Genomic DNA, 22002 nt, shown 5'->3' on the forward strand with positions numbered 1-22002 from the left:
CAATTGTCTAAATGCTTCTGCCATCATTTCAGTTGTCGTTTTGCCCCTTTCTGCCTCTCCTGCTCTTCCTTTCATTTTCCTTCTCTGTGGCATCTCCCTTCTGGGAGATTCCCCATTTTGGTTAAAAAATGTCAGGGGAAAAAGCTAGTGTTGGTATCCAAGGTGGCATTATTAGGTCTTACGTTTGACACAAGCCTGCAAAAGGAGAAGGCAAAATGGTTCACACGGGCAGGAGGAGGTGGTCGTTCCTGAAATGCCAGGAGGGCACCTCACGCCGTTCTCCCACTCAACGTCGTCAGCTACCTCAAAACCTGTCCTTGTCTCCCCACCTCTCCCAAAGAGATGAATTTTTAATAGAAGTGTCAAAATGAGATAACTTTCTTTTTAAGCAGAAGGTTTCCATAAAAGTAAAAGATTACTTGCTCGTTGGGATACCCGTTTCTCTCCCTCGGCCACCTCTAGGCCTGGTTAAAAAGGAGGAAATATAGACTGAGGGTTTTGATAGAAAATACTAAAAGTATAAGATATCTACCGTAGTGGTCAGATTTTGGGGAACTGAAACACATGTATGAGTGTTTGAACATGGATTTTGGAGTTATTTTTAAAACACAGACACAAATATCTCCCACCTGGTGGTGTGATCATATTTTGAAGGCTACTGATTTACTTGAACTCTTGCACCTTTAATTTTTGGACTAACTTGGTCCAGCTACGAGGAGACCTGCACTTGTGAGACATTAAGTCTGCTTTCAGGTGACTGGTTACCCTTGACGTTTAAAAGATGGGTGCTAGTGTTGGGCAGAAGAATGCTGGAGTTACAGCAATAGTAATTATAATAGTTTGGTTTACAGCATTTATTAGCTTCTGCTGTAGAAGAGGCCACATTGAAAAAGACACAGATTTGTCTGTGCTATTTGCTGTTTTCAGGAGATCCCTTGCTTTAGATTTTAACTTGAAAATATGTGTGTCCTTAGGGCTATGGTTTTTCTTTTGGGAGAGTTGTGAAATATTCGTGTTACAACTGCTTAACTCTCCCTATTCTTTTTCATGGTGTAGGGAGGTGTCTCCTCACGTGGCCCTGGGTAAACATTTGGTGCAAGAACAGCATCAGAAGCACATTATCTTCAGGGTATATTGTAAAAGTAGATTTGAAGGCTTGTCCCGCAGTATTTAAGGTTGTTTATTACATGGTGTTCAGCCTCTAAACGCACGATGACATTTGTAAATCTGAGGGCACTTCATGTTTTCGGGCGCTTCCGTCATCAGCCTTTTCCACTGCTGTCTAGCTTAGTGACATTGTTTTAGGAATGCAGCAAGTTTGGGTTTGTTTTGGAAAAATTACACAGGAAAGTATTTACACTAGCTGTGTAAAGTAGAGATGATGAACTATTGTGTAGAGAGAGGATTTATTTTGAGTGTTTTTAAAGGCTTGGTATCTTTATTTAGTTTATATTTGTTGTTCACATTAACGAAATTATCCATGTGTGGCCTTGTATTTGCTTGTGTTTATCTTGAAAATCTGAGCTTTGGCTTAGAATACAGTTTGCCGCGTTGCTCGAGATAAACTATGAGAATACCACACCTGGTGACTATAAATAAATGATACGAAATAGGACTAACAGAGCACAAACTGGGATATAAAATGAACCTGGCATTTAAATTGCTCGTTTAGTTGAGTAGTGAGATATGACAAGGAAAACAATATTTATTCTCTTGCCATTATGCGGTGTTGGCTTTTATGGTGAAGGGCCTAAATGAGTAAGTTTCCGTGTGACACTGATTCCAGTCCACACTGACTAGTTCTGAATTAAAATTAACAGCCTGGCTATGCTTTTGGTTGCTATATTGTACCCAGCATATACTGGCCTAACTAGTGTAAGTACTAGCAATCACGTATTTGTTCTCCCCACCAGGACAGGTTTGTGCAATGGAACTACCTCATTTTGGAAAGGGGTAAAAATAAATAAATTGGAATATGCAAAATCGACTTGATGAGGCAGTGCGGTTGGTGGTTATTGAGCGGTTTTGGCAAGGAGTTTTTCCCTAGGCCTTAATTCAATAAACATTTAATCATACGCTTACACTCACCCAGCTTACCAAAGCATTTAAGCATGTGCTCATGTAAATGCAAATTTATCATATGCTTAAGTATATATGCAAGTACTGGTAAGTAGAGGTGGGCTGCTAAATTGAGGCAACAGAGCAGGGGCTATCTGTTTTTCTTTAGATTTTGCTGTTCCTTGCTTCAGATATAGCTGTTTGCCTTTTCAGTTCTACTTAATCAAGATTTGGGAATGGAAAAAGCCATGATGGCAATGGAGGGAGAGGCAAGAGTTGAGAAGAGCAATCAGAGGTCGTACCTTTCAGACAGGCTCAGAAGTGGATGGTGCGAAGATCTGGTACCTGCCCAACCGTCTGGGCTATATTTGTGTCCGCGGGGTCAGAGCCTGGAGAGTTGCTCCTTTTCCCAGGGCTGTGTGTCGCACCGAGGAAGGGCCCATAGCAGCTGAGAAGAGGCATCGCTCCAGCCAGACAGAGTTAATATGGATAAAATGCTCCGGGCTCTTAGCAAAACAGATGGGTAAACTGATGGGAGATAAGGAAAATGGATGTCAAGTGACATGCATCTTCTAATCCTTGAAGAAAGCCCCTCTGGGAAAATAAGGCTTTGTGTTTCCGCACTAATAAAGGTTGGTGAAGAAGCCATGAGAAAGGGATTTCATGCTGTCTCCAGACATTCTCTGTCATGATGGAATTGGGTGGTTATTTACAAGACAATGTTTTAATTAAACTGTCTTCCTTCTTAAGAGGATGAATACCTTTGTGTATAAGGGGATGTCTCCTGTTTGTCATGCCTGAGATGGTTTGTTTCTGAGAAAGCCCTCGATAGGTGGGTGGGAATTCTTGGAGCTGAAATGGCCTGATGTGCGTGCGGTGCAGACGGGGCCACAGCAGAGTGTCAGCAAGAGGGTAGGGGAAAAAATACACAGTTTTTATTGGTCAGAAGTACTGGGCACCTGCAGCTTCCCTGTGCCTTCAGTGGGAACATAAGGGATATGTGTCAGTTGTGAGAAGTGTCTAAATAGGAACTTAAGAAATTGAGTTTTGGGAAACAGGTTTGGAAGCATTAGCTTTGCGTGGGGTTGTAACTTTGCAGGTCAGCATGATCTGACTTGTGACTGACAACTGAAATATCTTGTCTTCGTACAGATGGTGTAGGAGAGGATGGCAACATGTAGATCAAATAGGTGTTTTATACTGAATATTTGTAGATGAAAGAAAATCAAACTCTTTCTCCACAAAAAGTAAGCCTGATAATGTGTGTAATGTTTGAGTGTTCATCATCTACCTGGTATGCAAAATGCCTTTTTCAGGAGAAGCTGTGATTGATGCTACCTGGCTCTTGTAGGTGACTTTCAGAAGTAGCTTTAGATAGTCCAGGTTTTGCCAGGTAAGTTAAAGTTAGGTAAGTACACATGAAGATGCAGTTGCAAGTAGGTACTTTACTGAGTTGGTGCCATGGAGTACACTCCAGCGGTCTTCTCGACGTAGCAAAGCCCTGCGTATCTGCAGTAAGATTACCTCCCAAAAAAGAGAGGCTGTAAGTTCTGATTCAGATGTGAGGAAACACGTAGCTGCCTGTGCAGCTCTTCCCACAAAGAAACAGAGACAATACTTTCAAAGGGAGACCAAAAAAATTCTTCCCTAACCCAGTCTCGCTCCCCCTTCTCTCCTGCCCAGTTTTAAGACCCATCACACTCTACAGCAGTTCATGTCCTCAGGTGTCTGCGAGAGAAGGTAGGAAATGGTTTCCTTGAGTTGCCTGTGACTGGACCCTGAGCGGGAAGAGCAAGGCAGAGCTGCGGCGCCGGGAAGCCGCCCTGCGCGGTGCTTTGCTGCTGCGAGGGCTGGCGTGGCCGACAGCGGTCCCCTGATAACCCTGCACCCACAGGTGGGACGTGAATACACATGTGTGCTGGTGGAAACAGCCCCCTTTCCCTTTGCTCCTACCCTGGAGGACAGAAAGGAATTTCACTGCTGGTTTTTATGGAAAGTTGTCACAGGTCTCCAAAAAACATACGTTGAGAGGCGCATTGCCGTTCATTAATGCTCTTGCTTGTGCTGCTAACGTACACGTTTCAAATGGAAGTCTATTTTTGTTTTTTATTTAACTATGCTGATAAGAGCTTAGGGAATGCATTTATCTAAATTCGTGAAAGGAGATGGAATGGAGAAATATTTGTTGGTAAAATATACTACTTGGCAGTGTTGCGTTGCAAACATTAATAGAGCTGTTTGAATAAGTGAGTTTACAAACGTATTTTTGAAAAATCATTTACTCCCTGACTGTGATACCGCCTTCAGAAGTGGTCTGGGTTTTTTTCGTTTTTAAACAGATGGTTAAATATTTGCTAATGCAGTTCAATTTTATCGCAGCTCTTTCTGTGTTTATCTTTCCTCTCTGGAGCAGTTAAGTGGGAGATAACGGGAATCCCATTCAGTTCCTTCAGTTGCCGCAATACCTGAAGAGCTGTACTTCCAAAGGAGAAGTGGGTGGGCCACACTAAATGAAATGTAAGATGTATTTGCTGTTCTTGCAGAGTATCAGACTACAGTAATGGATGTGGGTTTCTAGAAAATGTAGGGAGCGTGCATAGTGCTACTCTTGGCATGCCCTTGTTTTGTCCATAAACTGTAGCGGGTATTTAGGAAATTGCTCGCTTGGACTGTTGCTTTTGCTTCGTGAATGGGGCAGAGTTGCTCATGAAAAAGTGGATTTTGGAATAGTTTGTGTTATTGGGTTGCAATCCTCCTTCCAATAATACGCTTTCTTTACATGCGAGGGCAAGTATACTTTGACTTTTTCAAGCAGTGGAACAACTGCTTGGAAGAACAACTCTGAAATAAGTGGAACAACTTCTATGCCTTGCCAGAACAAACTGGTTAACTGAATCCTCAGTAGCTTTTTTTTGTGTGGCATTTATTTGTAAAATCATTATTTTCCAGAATTCTGTTTAGATGCAGTGGAAACCATGTATTTACGTATTTATTTTAAGTATATAAAATAGGAGTTAAAATCTCACTTTACAATCAAGAAAACATGCCTAGTTGTGAATGCCAAAGGAAATGCTGAATTTTCAATGAACTTATGTAATTTCATTTGCATACAAAAATCAGCTTTAAATTTGTATGAATGGAAAGGGAGGGAAAGAAATGAGTCTTGAAACAATGAGAACCCCTCAGTAGCTGCTCAAGTGTCATTTTATATGCAGTTCCCTCATTTTTCCCTAAATTGAAACTGTACAAAAGAGGTTGATTTACACTGTAAATTCAGGCCGAACAAAATCCGATTGGAGCTCACTTGAGCACTGTTTTGATGTGAGATTCAAAGCTTCTGCAAATTTATTTTATCTTCTACGCTTGCTGATCTCCTGCTTGTAAATCCTGTTGAAGGAGAATAAAAATGAGTACAGCCTGATGGGAATTTAATGTCTGAAGTTCAAAGCAGTTTGCACATCAGAGCAAACGTCAATCAAATGAACATCTTGCAAGCTAGGCAGGGAGCGCGTTTCTCCATGGGGAGGAGATCAAAGTGGGAGTCGCAGCTCTGTTTGCTCCCTCGGGATGCAGTTTCGAGCGGTTGTTCATTAAAGCGAATCCAGAAGGAAGGGCCTTTTAGAGAGAGGCAGGGAAGGGGGGATGGGGTGGCCTGTCTGGAAACTGGATTTTGGCCAATGCCTTTTGCTCTCGTTTAAGTAAGTATGAAACCTAATTCCATCTAAATACAGATTTTGGTGTGTTTTTTTGGTGAGGATTTCGGAGGAAAAGTTACAGAATCTAAAATCCTAAGTTACAGAATCATCAAGTTTGGAAAAGACCTTTAAGATCATCAAGTCCAACCATCAACCCAACACCACCATGGCCACTAAAAGTGTTGGCTGTGGTGTTACCACCTAGAACGTGCTGGGCCAAATCTCAGAGGAGACCTCGGTCAGCTCTTGCTTTTACCGTCCACCTCATAGTCCTGCTGCTGGTGAAAGTGGGAGGCACTGGTAAAAATTAAGTCTTCTTTATGCAGAGAAAGGATGATCAGTGCTTGCCTACAAATCTTAAAATATTACAGTTTTGGGGTTTTTAACCTCTCCCAAAGCAAGTGATGGGAAGATTTGTACGGTTTGAAACTTGTGTGGAAAACGTGCAAGGTATAAATAGGTTGTAGAAAAGGTAAAACCAGTAGTTGCAGCCAAGAATATAAGCATTTACTGTGAACGCCACATGGTAGTGTTGAGGCTTTAGTTGTAATTGGTGCTTTAATGGAGAAGATTGCCAAATAGCTTAATAGTGCATTCTTAATTGAAACGTCTTAAAGGCATCCCAAAGAAGCACATGGAAACTTCTTCAGTTTAATTAAAATGATTGCAAATATTGCAATATGAATTTGCCACAGCACTGCCTTTGCCCAGTTTCTGGTCTTGGTTTTCTGAGGACGTACATTTGCGGTGGGAGCTGGTCTCCCCTCAGGGTCCTTGAGTCATGGAACGAGTCACACTTTAAAAATACACTTCATTGCAAGGTGTAAAAGTTCGTTTTTAAGGCAAACTGCACCTGAGAAGAGATTCAAGGTAGATATCCCACATAGCTCGGTCTGGAGCAGTCCTTGCTGTAGGGTGACAGGTCTGTCTGAGAGCTGTTCTTTAATTTATGGGGTTTAAAACGGTTCTTCTTCTGCATATTTTAGTTATAAGAAAGGAGGGCTGGGCTGCAGTAATTTCTTGCTTTCCTTTTCCGGCTCTGCTGCAGATTATTTAGGTATCTATGTCTTCATTTTCCTGATGGGTAACATACTACTTGCATACTGAGAAAAGCTGAGGGCTTTGTTGATTTTTGCATTAAAGTGCTTCAGCATGCTCCAGTAGAAAACGCAATATAAATAGGTATTTATACCTGAAACCCCGATCCCCTTGGCCTGTGGTACGATCGGTTTGGGACAGAAGGAGCACCCGTGGTGGGACAGTTGAGGGTGATAACATTTATTCTCGCCTTCCCTAGAAGGCATGCCAGAATTGGACCTGGTGTTCACCTGCTTGAAACCCCATGTTAACTTCTATCGTGACCGAGGGCGCCGAGATTCAGTTTGGCAGCTTTGTGTGTACTAAGAAGTGATGTAGTGATACACTCAACATTTTGAATCAAGACACATACAACTTCTCCGCTGGGTAATTTAAAGCAGGTAGTTTGGGTAGCGTGAGAAGTGCATGTCAGGATGCGTGTGTCACTTCGAGTGAGTGTGAGCGGTGACTTTTGGCATAAAATAACATCGAGAGGGAGATTCCAGATGATTTTGAATTAAACCCCAGCATTTACTGCCCGAGTTCTGAGGCATGAATAAAGTTAGTTGCCAACAAGGTATCCTGTTGCCATCACTAATAGATTTTGGTGGGAGCACCGGGACAATTTACTAACATCCTGAAAAGTCATTATCTTTCCCTAAGATTTGGTTCTTTAATATTCCTCGGAAATGTTTCTTTAGCATCGAAATGTTTAATTTGCAGTCTCTAGCTCTTCTCCGTCTGGTTTTGCCCAAAGATAAGCATGCTTTTTGTGAAACCCGTTCTTTATCAATCATTCTTGTCTTGAGAGTCAACAACATTTTTGCTTGCTTGGTAGGAGCTGTAACTTTTTGAAGTGGTTACATTTTAATGGGGATAGGAAAAGCCACAGCCTTGATCCGAGAAAGACGTTCCCGTGAAATGTCAAGCCTTTTCCTCGATGGAGAGGGCTTTGGGGAGTTTTCAGAGAGTGGGTTGACAATAATTTCAACAAGGAGCTCCCAGCAGAGTGGATGATCCCATGCAGAGCTCTGTGCCGTCACAGTTTGGCTGCTTTTGGTGTCTGACGTAGCATCCCTCCATCTTACAACCTGATGGCGGTGGGGTCTGATCAAGAAGACAGGAGGCCTGTCTCTCTTGTCTGCCCATCCATTTCTCTCTCTGCCTGGCCGTGAAGAGCGAGGACAATGCAGAAGATCATCAAAAGCTTTTTGCCCCTATCTGAGTCTCGAATCAAAACACCAGTGCCAATGGAGTGCTGCTGATTAGGCTGTTTTGGATAAAATACCAAAAGCCCCAAACATCTGCATCCAATCAGGAACCCACAGTACTTTTTGTAGAGCAAGGAATTTAGCGGCCTGTTCTTGTTCCCGCTGTATACGGCATTTTTCACTTCGCTCATCGCTGAGGGGTTTTGATGTGTTGAGCAGCTGCCACAATTAAAGACGTTTCTCCAGCGACAAGCAAGTTTGTAATTGTGTGTGTTAGGTGGGGATGGAGGAGTTAAACATTTGTGTTTATGTACGGTAACCCGACTGTGTCAAAAGACTGAGGTATGTAAAATATCTGTAAAGATGAGAGGGAGAATGTGTGTACAGACTGCCCTGGGATTCCCTGACGCAAAAACTTGTGCTCTTCATGTACATTGGCATCTATATGGTAGAAGGTTTGCAGCTGAAAAATATATTTTTTCCCCCAGTATTTATATATGTGTATTAAAAATATTGACCAAAATTGATAGAGCTATGTTTAAACTGCGTTAATTCTACATGAAGTGTAGGGAGGAGGGCAGTTAATGTGACTCCCTTTTTTTTTTTTTTCCTTCTTAAGTCTAGGTTTGAGAAGGGATCAAAAAATGTTGGTGCCTCAATAACCAACTGTTCACTGGTAGTCTCATTCATCTCCTTTAAGAATAATGCGGTTAGTTTAAGACGAGTGTAGTGTTTATGGATATAGATTAAACTAATTTTAAAGCTTGCCCATTTAAAGACACGTTGTTTTCATTGATATATCTATGTGAAGATATTAAACTTAAGCAGTTAGTAATCAACAGTGATCAGTTGTTGCATATTCAAAAATTCAGTTTGATTAGAGCTTCTTCAAATGGAACATCTAGTCTGATGAGCTCTAGCTATGGAAAATGAGACTTCTTGTGACTCTACAAGAATCATGAAGTTTAATCTGATATTAAGACCAAAGAACTCAGTGTTCTTATGCATTTGCGTAAAAGACTATTTTACTTATTTGTAATTCAGAAGATCATTAAGGAGTTTAATAGTAAGTTCTCAGGAAATTACTTCTATACTTGAAAGGCAAATTTCTAAACTTGTGAGAAGGCTATGATGTACTCTTCACTGATAGCAGAAGTTAAACCTCTGCTTTAAGAAAAAAAATAAAAGAAAAAAAAATAATCCCAACCTTAAATATGGTTATACAGGCATGGATCATGAACAAAAGGCAAACTCATGGCCTGTGAACGCAACAGCAGTGCTGCTCACGGTGAGCTCCAGCACGCCTCTCAGGAGCATTTTTCTCATTTTGTAAAGCTAAAATTTCTGGAAGTGGATCTAGTCACCCACAGAGGTGGGGGTCTTAAGCCTACTAACAAATATTTTTCTTAGTTAGTTTTCACTTCTAAGTCATAAAAGGTTTTCCTACGTTCCGCGTGTGAGGACCCCATAAACCAAGAGATGGAGGCTCTCGGCAAATCCTGCATCTGGCTGACTTGGGGCAGCTGCAGCTCCCCGTAGGATGAAATTATTTTGAATTGGACTGAAAGAAAATATATTGGATTAGGAGAGTTTTAGTTTGCTTAAAAAGACTTGCTTCCTGTAGTCGTAACTTGAAATTTCCTTGTGGTAACCAATTCCATCTGTCTGTGGTTTTTGTTTCTGCTAATTGTTGTTTTAAGGGGATGATTTAGAAGCACACTGTATTATTGTCTGTTTGCATCTACGAACCCCAGCCCTTACAGCAAACACTCTGTAAGGACAGAACCAGAAAATTGGTGTCTTCCCATTCTCACTGGGCACCATATCTGAAGTAGTTGCAACTTGCTGGATTTTAATTTCTTAATTAAAATTCTTCAACCTTCTGGTTGAAGAACGGTGCTTGCTTTTCATACCATTTTTGCTTGCGATATTCTGGGCCTTGACTACGTGATACCATACAGATGTGGGTGTGTTGGTATGTGTACATCTACATTTATGTATGTGTACGTATACGTGCATGCAAAAATGTAACATCGGTTTAAGCAATTAAGTACAGTTGACAATAAGCAACTAAATAACGAACCTTAAGCATATATATAATATACACACGCATTGAGGTAAATGGAAAACATTACAATGGCACTGGGTGATTCTTATATAGACGTACGCCCATGATTGATGTGCCATTAATATTAAATAAGTTGGTTGGTATCTTTTGATGTAGCTGTTTTTTGTGTAATTTGCTGATTTAGCCTTGACAGTGTTGAACAAACCCATACTCTGCCCAGTTTTTCTCCAAGACTTGTTTCCTATCAGCTTTCATGCCAGAAAGGCTACTGAGGCTTTTCTTCCAGGGCAGGGTTTTATGCAGACCTCGCTTTTAGTTTGTTGTAATTTCTTAGGAATAGATTGATGGTAGAAAAATTCTGTGATATGAAGTAAATAGTTTTTTGAAGTACTAGAATAATCATACCACAAGTCAAATGTCATCAAAATGTTCAAGGCCACAAAAATGCTAACAGATAAAATTGGCCTATGTAAATGATACAAAACTTCATTTAAGTCCTCAAAAGCTTCAGAAGTGTTTCCAAATATTTGTAACCCTTTAAAACCCTTTTTATTTGGATTTTGTTAAGGCATTGGTTTAATTATATTTTATTGTCATTAGAACTATGCACTAGAATACGTTTTTCATTAGAGTTATGAATGTATTTGAATTATTTAACCTAACCAAAATATAACACAACTTCAGACTGTCAGGTTCCTTCTGCTCTTCGGAATGTAAATCCTCACGTTTTGGTACAGAAAACAGGTTTACAATTGCTCTATTAGATCTTTTTTGTAAAGACTGTAAGACTCGAGTGCCTCCTTTTCACGCAAGACCCTTGGAATAATTTTTTTTTTAAATGAAAGCTGAAATAATAGTACTGGTGAAAGAGTCTCTCTGTTTGGTTCAACAACAGGAGGAGGCACTTTCGGATGGCGTGCCTGGATGTTACGCACGTTTCCCAAGCTGGAACCTCTACTGTTTAAATCTGGATGAAGGAGCACACTCTCTTATGATCCTGTCTTTCAAGGAATATTGTGGAGGAAAATGCCACGTATCATTGTAGAGAGCTCATAATCCAGTCGTGATGAGCTTATACCCTCTAGTTTGGGGTTTCAGAGTTTTTCCTGGACCCTTAAAACATGTATAATGTTGGAGTTTCCAAAATAATTATTTTTCTTTGAACCTTCAAAAAGACGCGTTTCCATTGTAAACGCTGTGTAGATTTAATAGATAGTTCTAGATTGCTAATCCTGTTCTTTTCGTTTCAGATTCGATGGAAATTTTAACACCAACGTTTCTAGAACCATTAGCTGTGATAGACTGTCTACCACTGTCAACAGCAGAGCCTTCAATCCTGGACGTGACTTAAATTCCGGTAAGTAGTAGAGTTTTGGGTATTTTCCTTCTGTTGTAGATCTGGGGTTTTTTTTTTCCATTAGACTTTAACATTTCCTTGGCATAGAGAATTAGCATTGATTGCCATAGCAACAAGCTTTTATTTCTCCTTGAAACTGTCACACTGCTCTTAATTTGAGATTTCATGATTGGAAGAAGATACCTAAAGTAATGCCCTTAGACTAAGTACTTTATAAAAATGTCATGAAGACTTTATTCCAGCCTACCATGGATAATTTTGTTGTGGTTTATGCACTTTTTATTTCTTCCTTTTTTTTTTTTTTCCCCAAGGCACTTTCCTTCCTAGGCCTGTCTGCTTTGGCATCAGTAGTGTCAGCTACTGAAGGGGCCATGCAAAGAAGCTTCTCTGATCTCCTGAGCTGAGTTCAGCTAATGTGAGGCTGCGTTTGCAGCGATATGCAAAAACTACAAAATATAAGGACATCCTAAAATATTTCCCTTCTTTGCCTTGTCAGGGCATTTTCATCTTGACAGTCATTGCCTTTACTTGATGTACTTAAGGAGGTAGAAATATGCTTAGAACCAAAATACATATGACGTATCCCTGAAAAATTCAGCTTTTGGTCCTCCAGTGCAGCAAGGTTTTCTTTTTTTTTTTGTTTTCTTTTTTTTTTGCATTCTAGTCAACTTGAATTAATACATGGATTTCAGGTTTTTTTAGTCATAGTTTTGTCCAGCTGTTCCATCTTACTTTTCACCTTTTTACGATGCCTTAGTGTTGTAAATTAGAGAACACTACAGACTTTCTTTGTGGAGTTCATTTAAGTTTGGGGGTTTTTTTTATTTGGTGATTTATTTCTTTTTGGACAAGTAATGCAGATTTGAGAGAATGCTTTTTTAATTTTAATTTTCATGTGTGTTTTGGAATAAAATACTGATTTGCTTTTTAACTTGGCTGATGAAATGGCAGACCCGCCATTCCATCCTCACCACGCATAGAGCATTTGTGCATCTTGCAACAAAGAAGATAAAAGAACCCCAGATTTCTCTCTAGCCTCTCTTACTCTGTCCCTTCTGACAGCTTTGCTTTCTGGATTTCTAACGAAATCTAAAAAGAAAAAGTAAAAACCATTAGCAAAACGAGCAGTCCCCATAGGTTCTTTCCATCCCACCCACTATATACCACATCTTGAATGCAGGTGCTGGCCAGACAAGCTAATTTCCTGACATACATCTCATCACCATAATTTGTGTCGAGTTTTCCATCCTAAAGATAGGCAGTCTTTGTTCACTTACTATGATTTGCTGGGCTTTGTTTTACTCATAAGCTCTCTCTTTATTAAAAAAAACCAAACAAGTAAGCAACTTATTTGTATTAAAATAATGTTTAAAATCACATGCAGTTGTTGATTAATCAAAATAATTTTCGAAAGCAAATTTTCAGGCACTGTTACAAAAGGAAAGCATTGAATGAATCAATGTTTTTTATTTAAGTTAAAAAAAACCCACATTCTTTTTCTACTGCAGAAGATGGATGTAAAAAAAGTATTGAAGAAATATTCCTTCTTCTCGAGTTGTGGAAAACAAATAAACTGTAGTTTCCCGTAACTATTTTTTTAGATTTCTGGTTTGAATTCTCACAGAAACAAAGCGAGCGCATGTTCAAGCTTCTCTCTGTCCTGGCTCGACTGTAAGACTCGAGTGCCTCCTCTTCCCTTGCCTCCAGCTTGAAAGCTTCCTGATGAAAGGAGTCTCTTCAAAAAATGGCGCTGGCAGAAAAGGGCAGCAGGCGAGAAGAGGGAATTGGAGTGATAGTGAGAACAGGGAAGTGCTTCAGGATTTATTGACAGCAGACTCTCCTCTGGCTTTCCTGTTAGCAGCTCTCAAAAACACAGCCTGCGGGGATGTTTTTTTATTAGTGAGAAAATGCCTATAAGACAGAAATGGAGTGGGAAGACTGAATTGATGCAGAAAAATGAGATGGAAACAGGTTTATTTGAGAAACAAAAGTTAATACTGGGTACACACCTCGTGAAATTAGAAGTTTCTGTAGGCAAGCTACCCTTAGTCTCACCTCCTTGTGCGAAGGTGTTTGAAAGCCTGTGAGATGACGGTTCCCACCTTCCCTTCCCCGGTCCTCGGTTGAGGACATCTAAACCACATGAGGTCCACCACCCCGGCCACCAAACAGCAGGCTGGTGTGGCTTCGGGGAAGGGTGGCTGCCAGGAGGGTCGAGCAGAGCAACGCTGGCGTGGAGCTGGACATCGCTGTCGTCCAAAGCATTGTCCCTGTATCACCGCGGAAGTATTTGGGTTTTGGACTAAACTGGATGTGGGGAAGGCTTAGGGGAGGAGGCTGGGTGTTTGTTTTGCGGGTGGAGGGTATTGTGTTGGTGGTATCTGTAGCGCTTACGTAGTCATGGGCCACGGCCTGTTGTGCCAAAAGACCCGTCTCTGCCCAAAGGAATTCATGGTCTAAGACAATAGTTGGCTTGAGACAGACTGGGGATATAAACAGACCGGGAAGCAGTTTTGGTGAGAAGGTCAGAGTGCCGTTGGTGCACCGGTATCCTTACAGCTGTGAAGACGGCTGTCAGGTTAGAAATGGTTTTTAAAACTACTTAGTGTCATCTGTCTCTCAAAAGTCTTTAATTTTTTCTTATTTCTGCAGCGACCTAGATCTGTGAAACCGCTTACCTGCGAAGATACACTTAGGACAGAGCACTTTGTCTGCACAGGAGCTGTTTCTGAATAAATCTACATCTGTGTATTCATTACTCTAAACTAAAACTGCCTTTGAAAGAGGAATAAAATCAAACAAGAAAAAGGTTTCTCAAATATCATGTTTTTCTTACTTCTCTTGTCAGTGTCCTCCCGTAGAGCTAGTGAGGAATATCTCTTGCACTTTGAATTCAAACTCTACCTTAGTCTGAATTATTTTTCTGCTCTAAAAAGCCTGAGGTGTTGGTACATCTCAGTATTTTGATTGTGGTTTTCCTCTCCTGCCTTGCTCGTTTGGACTTAAAGGTGGGATGGGAAGCCACAGCTTCCCCAAAATCGTGTCATACTGGCTTTCCCACTGGATGCAGTGTGATGGGGAGGACCCCGAGCACATCAGCCTCCTGGAGGAATGGTTTGAAAGCCCTCTGCTCCTCCAGCCCAGAAGCAGGAGCTCCTGTGCTCTTCCCTAGTTTGCCTAGAGTTTCCAAAACCAGCCTGGCCTGTCCATCAAGCAGGTTGTCTTCCCATATGGGCTGATCATTTCATTCTTATGCAAAAAAAAAAAAATTCCCATGAGTGTGTCTCTTTTCCCACATGAGTTTTGCAGTTTAAATAATCCAGCCTATAAAAACAACAAAACATAAATTTAAACTCTGCTGTGTTCGGCCTCGATCTCAATTCTTTAGATGTTAATCTTGGCCCAGCGTAAGAAAGTGGGATTAGAGTGGCGAAGTTGTAGGTGTTGGAAGGGAATGGAACCCTTTGGACCACAGACTCCGGGCGAGCCACAGGAGCAGAGCCTGGGAGCGCCCTCGCTGCAGACAACAACTTCAGCTTCTGGTCTGAACGAAGTGTTAAGAAGGGTAGTGTAGCTTGTGAAACTTTCAAAAATAAAGAACACTTTTTTGCAGTGTTCTATTGGATTTTTATAATATAAAGGGTAAATAAACATTAATCTGGGGGAAGGGAGGAAGAAGAAAGAAGTAGATGTACTTCTCTTTTCTCAACCCTGAAAAAATAATGATTTGCCAATTTTTTTCTTGATACTAGGTGACTTTTTTTTAATGTCTTGAAAAGGTTTTGATTTATCTTGGCTTGAGTTTTCTGTTTGGATTACTTTTAGCCAGTACTACAAAACAGATAAGGAGAGAGTCTTTATTCTCCAGATGGAATCACATGCTTCAGTTAGTTAGATCTGTCCTTGCTGGTATGAGTAGTCCTTTATTAGATGACAAAATCTTACCCAGAGCCAGTGCATTATGTTATCAAGATTCCTTGGGTGTTTTTTTTTTTCTTTTTTAATAAACAAGGAACAGTAAATCTTTCTTCTTCTCATCCTTCAAAGTGCTGAAATGTCTGTTTCAAGTCAGGCAGCTTTAGCAGCCTGACTTTTCACCAGCCATATGCAGGGATGGTACCAGGTTGCTTGATAAATTTTGTCTGTGCCTTATTTGACACATTGATCATTTAAAGTGTGAAGAGCCTTGGTCATGTTCCTTGCATTGCTATACTTTAAACTGATAGCTTGGGTGAGTTAAAATAGTTGGGAGGTATTTGAGCAGATGAGTTAATACCCCCGCTCCAAATCCTTTTAATCAAGGAAACTGGGCTCATCCCTTAAAATGAAAGGGTTTTTTTACTTCTTTCCCCTTCAGGGTCAAAAGAAGCCCAAAATAAAAGAGCGAGCTGGGCTCTGTCCTGGCTCATGCCGTCAGCAGAATTTTAATTGGGTTTGAGCTGCAGAGGCTTTTTTTTCTGGAGAAAACGCAGGAGCCAGAATACAGTTTGACTCAGAAAATCCTGGATCAGATTTGTAGGTCTGGAGAGTTAGAGAATGTCTACTTGTAAAATAAACACATTCACTTTCTGCTGTTGTTTCTGGGGAACACTAAGGTATCTTCATGGTGATTATTTTTAAAGGAGGTACTTGTCAGAGAAGAACTGCAGTATGCGTGTTGCACAGAAAATTAAAACTTCTTTTTTTGCGGGGTGAGAACCATGAAGTCTGCAGCTCAATAAATGTAATGCTAAAGAGGAGGACCGTAGGAAACTCTTTTATAATGAGCAATTATGTTCAGTAGTTCCTTTTTTTTTTTTCACTGAGTGTTTGTGCTGTTCTTTGAAGATTAATTAGTTAATGATTTGACTATGCTTTGAAGATGTAAAGTGGTATCTAGAAGTGCTAAGTGTTATCATATCACATTCCCTTTGAAGTTTTATAAACTCTATCACATAGGGCTTTCTTTCTAAAAGTCCTTTTTGCCTTGTGAGATATTTATAGTTAGAGAGAATGATAATTTCAAATACTTTCATGTTAATACTTCCCAACTTTTTCTGTCTGCAGCAGGATTTGGGGACAGATAGTGCTGCGCTGTAAGTGGAGGGGACAGAGTTTTGGAGTGGCTTGGCAACGCTGGCTCATGGGCAGCTCCCGGATGGCCATTTATATCCCCAATCTGTGTCTGGAATTAAGGGATTCCACTAGAATTTCTGCATTTGTAGGACTTGGATTCTTGCTACCTTCAAGTAGGGCAGTATCAAGGCTGAGTCTTTATTTAGTGGTGTTCCTCATTTTAGAGAAGCAAAATCATTACATGTACTCAGTAACACAAAATACTTTGTAATTTGTATATAGGATGGGGAGGTGGGTACCTCCTTATATGTGCAAAAGTCACTTGAACCTGGCCAGAAAATGAAAAAAGTAAATCACTTTCTGAGTTAAAATGGGAACCGCAGGTCAAACCTGTGGAGCCTTAGAGAGTGAGTACCGGTGAGATGCCCTGCACACATTTCTGCTAGTGCTACCAAGGGTGTAATTTTGACAAATTTAGCCTTTAGCTATGGGCTAGACAGGCAACTTGCCTCACAGTATGTTTTTTGTTGGGATCTTTGGATTGTGTAAGCTGTCCAGAGGTTGGCTTTGCTGGAAGGAGGAGGTGAGAATAAAGTACAGGCGAGGAACTGAGGGAGTGGAAAGTTTGGGCTAAGTGAGGTTGGGCTAAAAAAGAGCATCTGTCCTGGCGGGGACCGAGAAACGAGTGAGGATCTGCAGGGTGTTCTTACAGCTTCAGTGGATGGAAAATAAAAGTACATTTAAAGAGAAGAAGGATGTATTTTTCAGCCATGGCTTATCTGCTTGGAGATCGTCTACTGTGGTCATGGAGGCGGGGGGAGAAGCAAAGAGTTATGATAAAATTGGTACTCTCTGGGGTGTGTTATTGGACTAACGTACTAGCTGAAGGAAAACATGAGCAGAACTTTGTGAAAAGGAGGAACAGCAGAGAGAGGCACCGAGGCTGTAAGGAGTTTGAGGTTCAAAACCAATTGTTTTATGGGGAAAATGAAGACTTTTAAATCCAGATACTCTCGTGGGGAAATAAATACAAATCATGGCCTTGTGGGTATGAGAAATTTATCTTTAATATAGCAATGATTTAAAAAAAAAAAAAAAACCACAAAAAAAACCCTTTTAGTTATAAATTCCTTTATTTTAATGTTCTTGGTGAAATTAAACAGGACAATTTGTTTCATCCAGGCTTTAACTGAGTGTTCAAATACCCGTTAGAAAAATATTTTTTTTCAAGTTCTGTAACCAATAACAAAAACTTAAATACCAGAAATGTAACCTCTTTATACAAAGCAGAACTGCTGCCATACTTCACCCCCAGAACCATGCAATCCTGGTGGCTAAAAAGGATTTAAACGTTTGATAGTCTCTTCTCCCTCCCTGCCTGCACGGCAGTGCAGTCACAGGGAGCAGCAGTTCAGCCGTAGTGGTGGTGTGCCTGGACTTTCATAGCCTTTTTTATGTCAAACTGTAATTATATTAGCTTTTCCTAAGTTTTTGTACTGCAGTAAAATGGATAATGTTGATTGTCATACACGGCTGAAAGACTGTTGTTTTTAAAAAATATATTTTTAAATAGTTACAATTTTCTTTTTTTCCTTTTTTTTTTTTTTTTTTCCCTTCTGGAGTTTTGATACTTTTAAAGGATATTTTTCCAGGCTTCTCCTTGCAGCTTAATAAGGGGTTATCAAATACGTTCCTGGATTCTCACAGCTGTGGCCGTGGAATGTGCTGCCACGCAGGGAGCTTGCGTGGGCTGTGAGCACCGGTGCTGCTCCTCTTCTGAAGGGTCAGGCTGCAAAACCCGCGGTGAGCTCAGAAACAAATCTGGGTTTTTCCAGCCAAGATTTCAGAGGGGAAAAGCGGATAGGTGCTTTGGAGCGGGGTGGGGAGAGGAATTTCTGGGAGCTATAAAAGCTAGAAACTCTGTGTGGGTTAGGCTTATTTTGTTTTTAATTAAAACTGATTTTTGCCTAAAGTTTTCCCTGGTGCCTAAATTTAGCAATATTAAAAATCACATTACTTTGTCTCCCCGCTACACAGAAACCATTGCTGGTGACCAAAGTAAACCCGCTCTGTACAAATCGGAAATGGTGCTGCTAAACTGGTATCGTATCGGGTGTGAAACGGAAACAAGGACTTAAGAGAAGTTTGGGGGGAACTCGAGTGAAACAAACAATATTCACAAACTTGTTTGATTTTTGGTTGCAAGATGATGGGCGGTTTCTTTGAAAGCGTGAAAACTCCTGAGAAAAAGATTCCTGCACCCAGGAGCATCTCCAGGTTAATTTTACCTGTGCACAGGGGCAGAGAGAGAGATAAGCTCTGGCGTCTTTGTTGGGGTTGAATTGGTATTTTTTGGAGAAGGGTGAGGTGAGAGATGTGAGCAGCGTCTAGTTCTGGTCCCCAACTCAGTCATTAACGAACTGGGAAAACCCTTATCAACCATTTCATGTCTTGTTCGTGTTTCTTCCTCGTTCCTCCTCCTCATCTCGTCCATGGATGCACCAAATTCTTTAAAGCCACAGTTGTGCAAAGCTACGTCTTTATACAGAGTCCAGCATGGTGCAGCTAGGACTTCCACTGGGACTTTTAGGCCCTGTGGAAATAAAAAAACCCGTGGCAAAAAGAGGGGGAGAAAAAAATGCCAAGATAGTGGTTTTTACAGGGTAATTATGCTGAGCTGAATGTGGAGAGAACATCGCGGCCGCTGCAAGTCTGGGAAACTTGAGAAAGTGCTAAACTGTTGAGGATGTTGAAGTTAAACTGTACTCTGCGTGGGTATTTTGTCGTAGAACATCTGGCTAAGGTTTGAAATGTGTCCTGCAGTGATTTCCAATCCAAATATTGGTGTATTTGATAATGACTGAGATGCGGAAGATGAAACTGTCTGGCCTATTTTCACTGTCAGTCCTAAGGGAAATGCCAAAAGTAAATGCTCGCCAAAAGGTGAAGCCCTGTAAATCAGAGCTGCCCTCTGCCAGCTTTGGAATGTTTTATAATCAGAGAACGTAAATGGAGAAATGGCAAGTAAATGCTTTTTTTTATCTCTTTTTTTTTTTTTTTTTTTAAATGCATGTTAAGCTGATATGGTCCATTTTAACTGTTAGGTAAAAACTAAAAAATTCAAACATTGAAGTTTTATTTTCAGTTTGCTGCAAGCAGAGACAACGATTTGCCCCAAGTGGAATATAATCCTGTTACAGGCATGATGGTGAGAGGCTTTGCGCCTCCCATGCTAACGACTTTCTGTTCCCCCTCTCCTGGGAATGTTTCTCCTCTTGCTTTAAGGGAATCGGCAAGCCTACGGCTGTCTAATGTCGCCGGCGTGGCAAAGCTGGCAAACGCCTGGGATGAGCACCGATCCCTTCATCTCGCCAGGCTTGCAGGGAGAGCCGTCGAGGTGCACACGCCGGGTGGCAACTGGGACGTCTCCATCGCGCTACGAGGCAGAAATCCCAATGCCACCTCGGCCTCGGGCGACTCAAACACGGTTGTCCACACCTGGGCCCTGAGTGCTCGGGATTTCCACAGTATCTGTGCACTCTGTTGGTTTAGCTTGATGAATTAAATCTCTTCGTAAGTCATTAGTAGGGATGGTCTTGGCCGTGGGGTAGCTGCTTTACTTAGTTGTTGGTTTTGGTCCTGTTTTGTGGTTTTACTAACGTAGTCAGTTTTGTTAAGATCGCTAAGCTAAAGCTTTTGTTAGGGTTAAGTAGTGCTTCCTTAAAGATAATTTTAATAGGAAAGTAAGCACATTTTAAAGGGAATTAATGTGGCCTATAAACTAGAAGGAGTGTTTGCGACCTGTACCCTACGGTTATATTCTGAGCTCAGTTCCTGCTTGACTACACGACGTGGGAACGTGTCATTTACCTTCTTTGTTCTTCACTTCTTGTCCATGCAATGAGTTACTAATAATCACCTGCCACAGAGGAGTTTCTGGGAGACTTGGGGGAAAGTTGTGATATAGCTGCTAAGGACCATTATTCTTTCTGAATTTTATGAGCTTGAAAATGGGAACCTGGTGGAGATGCTGACAGTGAGGATGGGTGGAACCAGCATGGAGCCACCACCCACCAGGTAGCGCTTGGAGAGTGTGACCACTGCATAACCCTTTGAAGAAAAATTCTGTGTTTTCACTGAAAAGCGGCTATTTCTCCTAACATGAAGGCCCCACAGTCTTGTTAATTATGGCACAGGGGTAATGAGAAACGTTGAGTCCCAAGAATGGGAGCTGTACCTGTCTACCCTTACACACACAGGAGAGCATGATGAACAAAGAGGAAAGATTCTCCCCCCCCTTTTTTTTTAACCTTTTCAACTATTTCTGTATGGTGAGTTTCTCCTCGACCCGCATTTGTGTGTAAAACTCTTTTTGCTAAATGTTCATGCAGACATTTTTAAACAGATGTCAGAACAGGCAATGTTAACAGAGTGGGTTACAGATCTGTAAGCAGCAAACCCATTTAATATTTTGGAGTAATTTCAGTATAAAGAACACTTTTTTTTTTTAACGTTGTTTTTTTTTTCTTTATGAAAACTATGTGGACAATGTGTTTATCATTACATGTAAATTTATGTATGGATACGTATTATATATAATTGCCTTAATCTCTTCCTTCTTGCTCCTGCCTTGGCTTCTTGGGCCCTGGTTATACTTCAGAGATTCAGGAGTTGCCATCACATATTATACAAAATCTGTCCAGTCCCGTGTTAAGTTTCCAGAAGCCTTTAACTGTCTGCAAATCAGTCATCAAGCTCTGTCAGTCCTCAAATAGAGCTACTTGCAGTTGGTGTTGGGACCCAGGTTATTCTTCTTCAAGCACATATGAGAGAGGCCTTGAATAAACAGCTCCAAGTCTGACCTCCCTTTGTAACTCCATTTCCCATTTTTCCTCTCCAACCTTCAGTTCTTGCTGATAATCTGAAGTCTAACCCGGGAATTAAATGGCAGTATTTCAGCTCGGAAGAAGGCATTTTCACCGTTTTCCCAGCCCACAAGTTCCGGTGCAAAGGCAGCTATGAACATCGCAGCAGGTATGATGTGTCTCATATGACTTGTCTCCTTAGAATTTAGTGGGCAAAGCACTAAAATTGGATTCCTCAGGCACTGATTTCATTTCAGCATTACACTTTGCCAAGACAACAACATTTATGAGGAACTTTTAATGGGGTCCCTTGGGTTTTCTTAGGTTTGTTTTTTAAAGCACCAGTTTTCACTTTTTAGAAACTTCGATGTAAAATAAAACTACATACAGGTTCCTCACCTCTCCCAAATCAAATAAGCTGTAAGTAGCAGTAACTTGTAAATTGTAGGTCTGCCCGTAGGCAAAATTTGTCTTCTCTTTGACTCGTACTTGACCTCCGTTAATAAAGCAACGAATATGTATTCTGGGAGGGGGGTGGAAGGACGAGAGGCTGGAAGGGGCCTAGGTAGGAGCATTTTTCGAGTCTCCACCTAAAGTTCAGGTGGCAGACTGTGGT

The 22002-nt window shown here is 41.0% G+C and overlaps 1 protein-coding gene across 1 annotated transcript in view; it reads left to right on the top strand.

Moving 5' to 3' along the window:
- The window catches only part of CACHD1 (cache domain containing 1), a gene marked incomplete at both ends in the record, with an annotated part of 113233 nt that overhangs the window by 55103 nt on the left and 36128 nt on the right, over positions 1-22002 (top strand). The window contains 2 exons of the mRNA XM_082002636.1: positions 11360-11466; positions 21429-21555. Of these exons, the coding sequence (XP_081858762.1) occupies positions 11360-11466; positions 21429-21555 (234 nt within the window). The remainder of the gene's footprint in view (positions 1-11359; positions 11467-21428; positions 21556-22002) is intronic.

This window comes from Phaethon aethereus (assembly GCF_964289735.1).
Source record: "Phaethon aethereus genome assembly, chromosome: 8".
Taxonomy (NCBI): domain Eukaryota; kingdom Metazoa; phylum Chordata; class Aves; order Phaethontiformes; family Phaethontidae; genus Phaethon; species Phaethon aethereus.